The following is a 12,861-nucleotide window of genomic DNA, read 5'->3' as shown; positions in this document are numbered from 1 at the left end:
TCAAGCATTTTAAAGTTCAATTAAATAAAACAGTATCTTTGAAAAGAATTGAGATCTACAACACATTTATATCTGTATTTCTAAATACTCAAGTCTAAAAGACAAAAAATGAGTTGCTATGCAGTCACCAAGTAGCAAGGTGTGTCCACATTTCTAAAATCTTAAAACATGTGAAATGATATAACAACAGATCAAAAATGTGAAACAGATGTAGCACAGTTATATTGCGTCTTAAAATGGTAGAGCACATTAGTTAGTTACCTAAACTATTTTATAGAAGTCCTCTGTTGAACCAAATATGGATAATCTAAAGGTGAAGGAGTGCATGTTTTCTATCTGTTCCCTTTCAATAGAGAACATGAGGTAATTAGAAATTATACAATGCATTCTGGATTTTTCTGGTAATCGTCTCAGGCAAGACAAATCAACAAGATGCTGGAGAGGAAGGCCTGGTTTGAGTATTTGGGTTGAGGCCACCCCTTCAGTTGGCATCACCAAGTGGCAATCTTGTTTCACACATGTTTTAAATGGATGTATTTATCAGGCTGGAGCCAACACTGCATGTGGAGGGTGTGTTTCTGCATGTTTCCTCAGCCTCCTCTGCCCTTACTGAGTCAGGTACTCAGAGTACTGAAGGAAATTAGGTCATTTTTCCTTCATGAATATCATTGGATGATTCCTCTGTATTAACTGTGTGAACTTCAAAATAGTTACAGATCTTTTTTAAAAAACTATTTTTTTTTTATGTTTCTTGTTTCAAAGAGTCGTCAGTCCCCACCCCACACGAGGTATCGTGAAGGGGCACTAAAGTGCATTTTGATGAAGGGGGTAGAGTTTAAAGGTGCTGTCCAAGCTAAGAACGAAGATGCTGCTGTGTACAAAAGAAAGGCAATTCCTTCTACCTCCATCTCTGGAGTCAACTGAGGGAGGGCAATGAAGAAGACCCTCACCACAGGATTGTCCTAACTTTTAACCTTAGAGAGAACTGTGGAAGGACCTGCACATATACACTCATTTATTTGTCCAAAATAGCAAAAATAGGCCTATTTCACCCTTAGGAAAGTATTTGCAAATCTGATCAGTAATGATCATAAAAATGTGAATGGATCGAGATGCAATCCAAGTGGGCATGCTCTGTGGTCCTAGCTATGCATCTTCAGTTTGAATGAACATGCTGCTATTCATTTTCATTGAATTGTGGCTTCTAGACTACTATAAATAAAATACACATGGGGCAATTAAATCTTTGACTTATAATAATAACTTTTACATTAAAAAGTCCCCTTCGTCTTCAGATATATTGAAAATTAGGACTTTAAACTGTATTTCCCAGTCTTAGATAACAATCTTGCACGGGCCCGATAATCCAAAACTTGGAGCTCTGATCTACACAGCTTGGCAGGTTTCACACAGTTTGACAGATAGGCAACTGTGAGATATGCATTTTTAAAATTTAGCATTTTCTATCAAAACAGTCTGAAATCTTTTAAAATCCTTACAGAGACTGTATTTGTGCACTGCCACAGTCATGTAGCTAGAAAGGAGAAAACAAAATATAGTCTGGAAGATTAACCACAGTCCAAGTTTTCTTAGACTTCAGTAAAAACAATGTTGCACTCAGGAAATCCAATTCAATACAGTGCTTTAAATAGGAGAAGAGTTGGTCCTAGGAATGATTTCAGCTACTACACAGGGACAGTCTCCACCACGGGTGATTTGATGCATTCTTCGTGCAATCTGCTCTTTTCGGCAAGGCTCAAAGAATTTTCAGCAGGGTGCTCTGAAATGTGACTGTCACCATTCAGTGCAGAGACATATCCTTCCTGGGAGGGGCCTTTCAAGTATGAGTGAAATTCCACTTGAGGGTGATTGGACCTGTGTTCGGGGTATAAGCTATTGCAGGGCACACCACTATCGTTTTCAGCAGAGGAGCAGCAAACAATCACAGATGGGTTGGCAGCTGGGTAGTGGGAGGCACCATAGGCCTCTTCTGCTTGACGGGCATAGTCAACGAACTGCTCTGGGGTCATGGTGTAAGGCACCAGCGAAAGGGTACCATTTTTGACAGTATCTCTTTCTGAATAGTTCTCAGAGATCTGATTGGGAGCTCCTGGAATGTGGCTATCTATTTGGTAATACAGAGTTGAGGAACTGGCATAAAAAGGAGCATTTTTTGTGTGGCTTTCATGAACGGCAGTACCATCAGAATAACAAAGGACTGAAGGAAGTGGGACAACCTCTGCATGTGTGCCCAGAGCTTCCACAAAGCTGTCTCCCTTGTCCTCATCGTCCTCTTCCTCCTCCTCCTCCTCTTCTTCTTCCTCCTCCTCATCTGACTCACTAGGCGCCAGACTTTGCGTGCTGGAATCGGTGACTCCACTGCAAAAGCTGCTCCCATCCTCCTCCTCTTCTTCCTCCTCTCCTTGGCAATCTAATTCCTCAGCGGACTGCAGGTGCAGTACTGCAGCTTGGGGTTCAGTTTCAATCTCAAAATTGTCTGTGATAGAGTATTCTACCGAGTGGGCGACAGGGACCATGGAACTAGTGTGAGCACTTATCTCCCCGTGGCAGCCGTTCAGTGTGGGGATTTGCTGCTCCCGATTTTTCTCCAGTTCAAGTTTCATTATTGTGTGCAAAAAGTGAGTCCGGACACGGATGGGATTAAACTCAATTCTACCTGCTGTGTTACTACATCCTTCTTTAGTGCAGCCACATGGGAAGGACATACGATCCACCTTGGGAGGAAGAACAGAGATTAGCACCATGGAACCATTACAAACCAAACAAAAATCCAGTACCTTTCAGCAACCCCTTTGAATTAGGTAATCTACTTAGGACAGAGCAAGTGGCGATCAAACTGCAAACTAAATTGGAAAGGGGAAGTGAAGGTTTAAAATGGAGGGCCCTAACTAGTTTTCAAGCATAAACTCCAAATGAAAATGGGTTTATTGGTGTATGTGGGTATTTTTCGTTCATTGGCCCCCTCCCTCCTTTGCCCAGTTTCTTCTCTCCTTATCTTCTCTAGGCCTTTAATCCTGATCCCATTTTTTAATGCTTCTGTTTTTCCTCATATTCTTTTACTTCCGTTGGTCGCAAGCTGAATTTAAATTAATTATTTTTATGTGACATATAGCCATTGTGCATATTTATGGGGTACAGTGTGGCACTGCAAACTACAATGCATTTTATAATGATTAGATCGGGGCTATGGGCAGTTATTAGCTCTCATGTGATTTCTTTGTGTTGGGAACATTCAAACCTCCCCCACTGGCCCTTGTGAGATAATTGCTCTCCACCATAGTTATCCTACCATGCTATAGAAACCAGAAGTTGTTCCAGCTGCACAATTGCATTCCTGTACCTGTTAACATTCTCTCACTGTCTGCTTCCTGACAAGCTCCCTAGGTAACCACTAGTGCATTCTCTGCTTCTGTGAGATCACCATCCAGCTAGCACATAGAAAAGAGATTATGTAATATTTTCTCTCTGTCTCTGTCTTATGGAACATACTGTTTTGCAGTTCCATCCACATGTTCTGCAAATAATAGCATTTCATTCCCTTTTAATGGTTGAATAATATTCCATGCGCTTTAGCCATTAATCTGTCATTGACTATCTCTGTTGAATCCATAGCTTGGATATTGTGAATAATGCTTCACAGGCCTGATTTTTAATAAGCAAATTCATTGTACTGATCATTACCTACTGTATTTAATCTGGCTTGCATGATTTCCTCCCCCTTTGCTCATGCAATGAACTTCTCTGACTGAAGTACCCAGACTGACAATATGAGGCACACTTTTGATTTGCTCTTCTTGTATCACCTCCTTATTCTCTTGGATCCTTGTTCCAAGGGGGCATGTGATGATGATTGTGACTGTGATTGGTGACCTCATGTGTTTAGGTTCTGGCGGTGTTCCTTCCCATCCCATTCCATGGACTATAGGTTTCTCTAGGGAAGGCAATACCTTTGATGAACATTCTGACCCCAACTGTGGAAGTGATTGGGCTTGGGAGATAGTGTGATTGATTTCAGTATCTTTCACTTCTTCAATCAGTAAGTATTGTGACTGCTTCATTTATAGTAAATGGAATTCTGGGCAACTGAAAGGTATTCTGAGGAGTCCATCAAGAATCTCAGACTCCAAAAAGCAATCCATATGCTAAGCTGAGTCCTGGCAATGAAAAAGTCTTGCCCTGCTTGTCATCGAAACATGGGACATTTCCTGTGGTACGGAAGGGGAGTCAGACTTGGATATCACTCTGCTGTTCATAATAAAAAGTAGCAACAGATGCCAGAGGCAGACTGAAGTTACTTTCTCTTTCTTTGCAAGCTTTATTTATTTATTAAATTTATTTGGAAAAGAGAGAGCCAGATAGACAGTTCTTTCATTTGCTAGTTCACTCTGCAACTGTCTGTAATTGCTGCGATTGGGTTGGGCCAAAGCCGGGAGCTGGGAACTCAGCCTAGCGCTCTTAATGTAGGTCTTAAGAACCAACTTACTTGAGCTATCACTACCACCTCCCACAGTTCATTAGCAGGAAGCTAGAACCAAGAGCAAGGCTGGAACTTGAGCAAGGCTGGAACTTGAACCAAAGCACTCTGACACAGCATACTGGCATCTTAACTACTGGGCCACATGTTCACCTTGCAGTATTTTTCTAATTGGAGAAACCTCTGTTGTGCAACATATTAGTTTGTTGGTGGGGACACTCTTCTTGTTTCATCTGCCTCAGTGGTCCCTTTAATTAAAAAAATTCCCAATTTTCACCTAAAAACACTTACCCAATTACAGGGCACTGTGAAATTATACATGGGCCCTTGAAAAATTTCATGGATGAATCACATCAAAAAGCAAACTTTTTTTTTTTATTAACAACAAATGCTCTTAAGCTATGCAATATTCATTATAGGCATTTTCCATGAACTTTTTAAGACCTCCTCCCAGATACCCCTGCCCCATTAGTTTTAACCTTTAAGTTTTTAAAGGTATAATTAACCAGCTGAGGGTAATAGGGGATATTTCCAAGCACTTTAGTGTAAACTAGAATTTGATATTATTAGTTGGAATAAAACAAACTTTTCACTCTTTACACACTTATTGCCAAGTTGTATAAGTGCTCTCTGCATGTTTTGCTCTGTATTTCTCCATTCAATATTGGGTGCCACAGTTCTACCAAAATCGTAAGAGCTCTGTGTTTGCACCTGTAATGGAAACCTTAGCATCAGATAGTAACTGTGTAATGGTGATGAGCTTCCCTTCGCCCAAAAGGATAAAAAAGTAAAAATTTTAGATTTTGTGGGCCTGTGGTTTCTATGGCAACTATTCTACTCTGCTGAAGAAGCATGAAATCAATCAGACAATACATAAAGCAAGCAACAAAAAGTGAAGCCTGGCTGTACTCCACTAACACTGTAAAAACATGTGGCAGGTTGGATTTGGTCTTTGAGTTGAGAGTTGACAACTCCTCATGTGGGCTAGTTTTTTCATTTTGGAAATGAAGAAACCACATCCAGCTGTAGGCAAATGTGTAGGTTACCTTGTACTTAGGCAAATGTTAACACTGCTGTGAGAAAAACAGGTGGAATGCTTAACGCTAAATTTGTGTTCAATATATCAGTGTGCCAGTATAGTCATTTATTAGGGGTGGGCAGATATTGGCACACCAGCAGAAGCTATCTGAGGACACGCATGTAAGTGTGCATGGGCCCTGGGAAAGTGGACAGGACCCCAGGCCAGTGCACCATACTGCTAGAAGACCAGGCTGGGAACTTGTGCACTCAAGGGCAAGAGGGCTGTGGATTGCTAAGGGAAGTGGGTAACAAATGTGTAGGAGGGAAGATTGCTGAGGGAGAATGTAACAGGTGAGGAATGACTTCTGGGGGACGTCCATCAACCAGGCTACTGTTCTTACAGGTAAAGAAAGGGGCTGAGAATGGATGGTTTGGAGGAAGGAAACCAGAGGACCTTTTGGAGTCAGATCAATGCACCTGCCCAGTTGGGGGACCTGAACAGGGCTAGTTGGAATCAACCACCACCTACTGGTGCACACAAAAGCTAGGGCTGAGGGGCCTGCCTGGCAGGGTAGGACCACAGTATCTGCTAGTGAGTGTCAGAACAGGGACCAGGAACCTGACACTAACCAGCACATGAAAGAACCGGGTCTGGATGCAGATTTTGTTGGGAATATGTGGATTTATCCCTGTAGGACTTCAACACCCATTCATTTGCTCAAGAACTGGCATTGAGGGTGGGGTGATGGGCCAAACTATGCATAACCATAGAACTCATTGACACTCATGAGAACTGGTATTGGGAACAGATCACACTGCAACATCCACCAGGACACATAAAGGCAGAGACTGGGGAGCAGACTAAGTTGGGTAAGGGTGTAGAACCCACTGGCATGCATGAGATCTGGGTTTGGGAGTGTGCTTGGTGGGAAAACTTGGAGAACTCCACTGGTGGGTTGTAGTTCTCTCAGGTGAGTATGAGAACCATGGATGAGTGTTGGTCTGGCTGGACAAGGCTGCTAGTCTTCTTTGCAGGTAGGTGTATTGGCTTGGTGCAACAGACCGAGCAGGACTGGGACACGCTGTAACACACTGGCAAGCACAGAAGCCAAACTGGGGTGTAAGCCATTCTGAACTAGGTTTTGACACCTACCAATTTGTATGAAAGCCAGGGATGGGAGCAGGCTGGGCAGAGCTAGGCTGTAGCACCCAATGGCAAAGGTCATGCTGGATGATGGGTTATGCTGGGTTGGGTTGAAGTAACCACTGGCATGTACACGATCTGTACCTTGGAGCAGGCCTGGTAGGGAAACTAAGGGGATGCCCCTGATGGGCTGCAGTTCTCGCTGGTGAATATGAGAACTGGAATTGGGGTGATGAAGTTGGTTGGGCACAGCTGTAGCATCCCTTGGCATGGGTGTGGCCTGGATCTGTGGTGTGCCACACTGGGCTAGATTTGAGCACCTATTGGTGCTCACAAGAGCCATGGTGTGTGGAAAACAGGCAGGATTAGATCTCCACACTAATTGAATCATATGAGAGTCAGTCTGGGGGTGAGCCAGGCAGGGCTGGGCTGCAGCACCAATGGTAAGAATTAGAATGGGTATGACCTGGTTGGGCAAAGCCACTGTACCTGCTGGTGAGTACCAGAGCAGGAAGTGGGCCAACTCAGGCTAGGCCAAGGACCCATCACTGTGCATGAGATCTGCAACTGGGAAGTATTCAGATAGAGATGCTTGGGGAACTCCTCTGTCAGAATGCAGTCCTTGCCTGTGAGTATAAGAACCAAGGCTGAGAGCAGCCCAGACTAGGTCAGGTTACAGTACCCACTGGCATATGTATGGGTCAGGTCTGAGGACAGGCCAGGGTGGGCCAAGTCATAGCATCCACTGACAGTTGTGAGAGCCAGATAGCGTGTGGGACAGGCTGGGTTGGACTGTAACACCAGCAAGTTCATATTAGGGATGAGACTGGGGGCTGGCCAGGCTGTGCTGACCTGCAACACCCACCAGCATGAGCTGGAACCAGGAGCAGGTTGGACAGAGCCAGGTTGCTGCACCTGCAGATGAATATTGAAGGGACGTGGGCCATGCCAGTTTGGGTTACAGCACTCACCAACATATGTGAGGCCCGGGGAGGAGGGATAAGCTCAGCAGGAAAGCTGTAGGGACTCCCCTGCCAGGCCACTGCTCCAACTGGTGAGCATGATAGGTGGAACTTGGGGTGGACCAGGCTGAGCAACGTTAAAAAAAACTCATTGGCTTGTATGTGAGCTGAGTTAGGGGCTAAATGACCATATCCATTGCTGCATGTATGATTCAGTAAGTGCAGGCTGATTGGGCTCTGCCATAACATCAACAAGTGCTAGAGATAGGAACAGGTCCTGTCAGGTCAGACAACAGTACCATCTAGAAACTGCAGGATCTGGGGTTGGGATTAGGGCTAGTAGGGAAACTCTGGGAGCCCCTCTGATGGACTACAGCTCCCACCAGTGAGCATGAGAACCAGGGTTGGGGTGGACCTGGTTGGACAGGCGAGAACACCCATGAGCATAAGTGTGGGGTGGATAGTGGGGCTGTTCAGGTTGAGCTAGCTGTAGCACCCATTGGTGCTATGCACATTGGCATGTGCAGAAACCAGAGATGGGGCTGGGCCTGCTGGAGTTATTGGGGGCTGCTATAACTAAGCTACAGTTTTTGCTGATGTGTGTGAGGGCCGAATGTGTTGTAGACAGGGTCACAGCATCTACTGGTTTGTGTATAAGATGGGGCTGGGGACAGAACTGACCAGACGATGGAATGTACCAGTATGTGTTTAGGCTAATGTGGGTGATGGATGGAGCCAGGCCTCATACTGGCTGGCACACACAGGAGTCAGGTCTGGGGTCACCTCTAGTGATGTTTCTTTGGGGACCCCCACAACTGGACCCCTGGAGTCCAAACGTCAACTACATGGAAAATCACAGGATCTGTGGTCTGACCACAGAGTACATGCGTCAGAATGGGCTTCCTCAGTTGCTAAAGCTTGTGTAGTGGGTGGTATTGCCAGACACAAATGGGGGATGTCTCACTGAGGCTCGCAGAGGATGTCTAGTACCATGGCAGAAAATGGAGGGCAGAGCAAATTGGACAACTCTCCCAACCAGGCTTTGAGAGCAAGTATCTGAGTGGAAACTCTAGGGTGGACTATGTCAGCGAATGGAACTTGGAAGGAATTCCTTGACCTTGGAGCAATGAAATGAACAGCATCTCAGAACTATCAAAACCTATTAAGTAGTACCCATAGAACATGCTCTATATTGGAGACCCTAGGATAATAATGAGTGGCTGTCCCCCATCCATGGATAATGATGTGGTTGGGCTGCTAGGAGCATCCTTCTCCCCTCCTTTGCCCCTTTTCCCCAAATACAGGAAGAAAAAATTGTAGGTAGCTGTCTCATTTTCCCCCATTCCTTGATCTTCCCACCCTGGTCAGTGGTTCATGTGGCATGCATCCTACTCAATTATGTAAACATCATCAAAAATAAAATTTCTTTAAAAAGAATGAAGAAATTGAATCTAGAGTGTTTACCTGACTTGCCAACTTTATTTAGTCCGCCAATAGCAGAGACAGTTTCATTTTCTTAAGTTCCCATCCAGTAATTTTGTCACTACTCCATAACATCTATACACAACCATTTATATCCCATAGATGGATCAGAAAATGCCAATGGGTGTGTTAGAGATGCTATGGTCTTTCTGAATTTTGGTGAGACACCCCAAAACAAACTAATAATAAATATAGGAATCAAAGATGAATTAATTTCCATTAAAAGCTGGTGGATTTGTCTTTCACAGCACATCTTATAGGTATTTCCCAAATGTCCTTGAACTAGTACATCTCTCTTTGAACTATACCCCTTCCCTTGCCACAGTGTTTTTTTCTGAATGTGAGAAATGCTATTGCATGCAACAGCAGTGTCTTCAGAAAATGGTTGTGGATCATGACTTGTTTGTGAATGCCCTGAAATCTAAGACCTTACCTGGCACTTAATGCCTGCCAAACTGCAGGTGCAGGTTTCTGGATCACAGAACACACGGCAGTCACAGCCGCAGTCCTCTCGTGACAGGCGGATGGCTCGCAGCTCATGCTTTTCTTCTACATCAATCTTTTTCACTCCAGAGGCTCGCAGTAGCGCCCTTCGTTTTTTTGTTGGCAGGGGTTGTAGGAAGAAGTACTCGTCTACTTCTGTGTTGTCTAAATCAATATCATCATCAGAAATGTCATCCACTGTAAGAGTGCTAGCTTCTTCAGATTCTACAGTGCCATTCTTAGTCATCTAGAACACAAAACAGCAAGTGAGAGACTAAGCTTGGGCAGGGGCCAATGTCCCTGTGTCAACACTTTATAAGGATGAATTACTGCATATGGCTGTGTGCCCATAATCAGTGTTTGCGAGTTAAATCACGTATTTTTATTTTTCTTTAGAAGAAGTCTTTAGGATATTAAAATGATAGGCTTATAAATGTATTGGTAACAGAAGATTGCTAATTGGAACTCTATCTTTTAATGTTGGGAACTATTGTGGAGCTTCAGTCTGAAGCATCAAAAAGACCAGAGTTTACACATGCCCATCAGGATTTAGGCGATGATGATCAGCTATGCTGCTGAAATAAATGTGTCCTTATTGAGATGTGATAGCATCTTAATGAAATCTATCACTGTCAAAGTTAGTAAACATGTCCTTGAAATAATAACCTTGTCTTCTGGGCTCTGGCTAGATTATGCACCAGGAAATACACTTACACTCATTGTGCTACTGGGATTGCAAACATGATTATTCTACAGGATATTCCACATTAAGAGTACTTGATATAAAGTAATCAGGTCAGCAAGCTTTCGGTAACACAAGGAGAGAGGACAGTGCTGGTAAAAGCCGAACAAACACAACAAAACCATAAACTTATTTCTGAAAGGATTGCCTGTGAACCTTTGTACAAAGTGGTGCCTGCCATGTAACAGCTCATGCTGACTACCATGCCTCATGTATCCATGACTATTTGGCTTCTATTTATGTTTCTTTTCTGAATGAACCTCATCTGTCAGTAAGCACTGGACAGTATTTTATTTCTAACTCTTATACCACCATACATAATGTTTCTTTCACAAAAAATTTAGAGGAGGATAGTCTCTCAGAATATGAGCAAGAAATCTATACTGAAGAACAGCACAGGAATATATATCCAGAGAAACTCCCTAAGAGATATAGCACAAAAGTTGTAAATATAGCTGGTATTTTAAGTTTATTACTCCATAAATTTCATTAGTTGTAATTACTACCATGCTTGATGATAATAACAGCAGTTCATCATAGTTAAAATACTCTGGGGACACCAGATATCATTCCCTCACCTTCAAAAGAAACAGGCCAATGTTTAGATAAGAATAATTATTTGGAACAATGCCCTCAAAGTTGACAACTCGGAATATTTCAAAGTAAAAAACACAAGATTGAACTTGGCCTTCATATAAAGAAATGTTTATGAAGTGAAAAGCACAACAGCGAGTGCATATTAAAGTATTTTACAAAGAATCATTGAAATGTATTTTCAAGAAATGCTTATTTATGTTACTATATACTTATGTATAGAACCATATTATATTGATCATACAAATAAATATTTCAGAGTTTAAACCCATGATCTTGTAAAGATGGATATTCTTTTTTTATCGGAGTTTTGTTAGTTTGTATAATCTGTAATTTATTGCATCCTTTGGTGTTTCTACTAAGATGTTATTTTGACTAATTGTGGTTGTCACCTTGCTAACTCTTATTTACTAACAATTTGCATATTTCTGTCTGTAAAGATCTGATTTTCTAAGATATTAAAATACATAATTGACAAAAATATACTTAGTCTTTTGCAACAGGTAAAGCTGCTTATTAAGCAGGAAATATTCCCTTTCTCATTTTGTCACTCTGATGCACTGAGATTTTTTTCCATAATTCTTGGCTTATCCGTGTGAAGCTCCTTGAGTTTTTGACTCCTTGGCACAGGTACAACACTAAGCACTTGGTTAGCATGAATGCATTTTAATCGTTCCTTCTCAATTACTCGCAATGTTCTGTCGTATTTATGCCATCTTGCACAATTCATCATATTACAATGACAATAAATTATCCACTTTACATCATCAGGGCATGTTATTTTTTAAAGGATTTTATTAGATAATACGCAAAGTCTAAAAGTCAACACAAAGTAAGCTTTGGCCAAGTATTTAAAAACATCAGGACTTTTAGAACACTATGAATAACATTTTCAGAATTTAGCACATCAAATGCAGCCTAAAAATCTTATGCATTAAGGAGTCTCATTACTCCTGTTACAGAACTCATCCCGCTGTCTCTTAAAGGGCAGAAAGCTTTCTGTGACTAATAAATGCTGGGATTCTAACATTAAATTAAACACAACATGTCTAAAGAACTCATCCAGCCATTAAACAGCATGCAGTAGCACACACGTTATTTTAAAGTGGATACTTTCAGTCTAGGCCTTAGACCATTTCCAATTTATTGATCTTTCTCCCAAAATAGTATTACCTCACTAAAATTTCAAAGAAAGGTTCTCAAAACTGGTTTGAGCATACTCTCAAATAATGCTGACCGTCAATCTGCTTTTGTCTCTCCCTCTCTCTCTCTCACTCTGTGTGTGTGTAAAGAGCAAACATTGGATAAGGGCAGAAATAGCAATGCTAGGAGAAAAAACAAAAGCCAAGCAGCAGCCACTTGCTTGAGATAAATGAGAACAGATACAAACACCTATGACAAAATAACAAAATGTTAATGACAGTTTTGCAATCCATGTGTCAGGGAACTATTCAGAGCACTTTGTTGCTTTAGGACATTTAGTATTCTAGAATCTCCTGAAGTAAACACTGCTAGTACTTCAGTTATCAGATGACAAAACTGAGGTGCAGGAATGTTAAGTTACTTGCTTAGGATGCTTCGTAGTCATAAATGCGGACATTCACTTTACAGATCGTGCTCTTAGCCACCAGTAAATGATAACTAAACACTTTTATATATTTAGTATTTATCAAATACCATGCTTATTTTGTATTAGGTAATTGGTGTGCAAGACACAGTTTTTTATTTCAAAAGGTCAAAGTGCAGAGACTCTAGTAATTTCAGTCCAGTCCATAGGATTTGCTACTTTAGAGTGGGCAAGTACGTTTACGGGCATGTAGGGAGATCAGCTATGAGTGGATCAGGTTGTGGGGTGAGGAAGACCTGTAGATGGAACCTTAAACCTGAAATGGAGGAACAGGTGGATGACCAGTGTAGGAAGAAGGTATTTCAACAATCT

At 42.1% G+C, this 12,861-nt stretch overlaps 1 protein-coding gene across 2 annotated transcripts in view; it reads right to left on the bottom strand.

Moving 5' to 3' along the window:
• Positions 1–754: 754 nt before the first annotated feature.
• The window catches only part of CSRNP3 (cysteine and serine rich nuclear protein 3), a 91,665-nt gene continuing 79,558 nt past the window's right edge, over positions 755–12,861 (bottom strand). For both annotated transcript variants that reach the window (XM_040972074.1, XM_040972075.1), the window contains 2 exons: positions 9,537–9,833; positions 755–2,735 (listed from right to left, as the gene is read on the bottom strand). In XM_040972074.1, the coding sequence (XP_040828008.1) occupies positions 1,686–2,735; positions 9,537–9,833 (1,347 nt within the window). In that variant the 3' untranslated portion in view covers positions 755–1,685. The remainder of the gene's footprint in view (positions 2,736–9,536; positions 9,834–12,861) is intronic.

The sequence above is a fragment of the Ochotona curzoniae genome, unplaced genomic scaffold, assembly GCF_017591425.1.
Source record: "Ochotona curzoniae isolate NIBS_2020 unplaced genomic scaffold, NIBS_Ocur_1.0 contig_2210, whole genome shotgun sequence".
NCBI lineage: Eukaryota > Metazoa > Chordata > Mammalia > Lagomorpha > Ochotonidae > Ochotona > Ochotona curzoniae.
The sequence above is the reverse complement of the archived record's forward strand: the minus strand, read 5'-3'. Positions and strand labels throughout refer to the sequence as shown.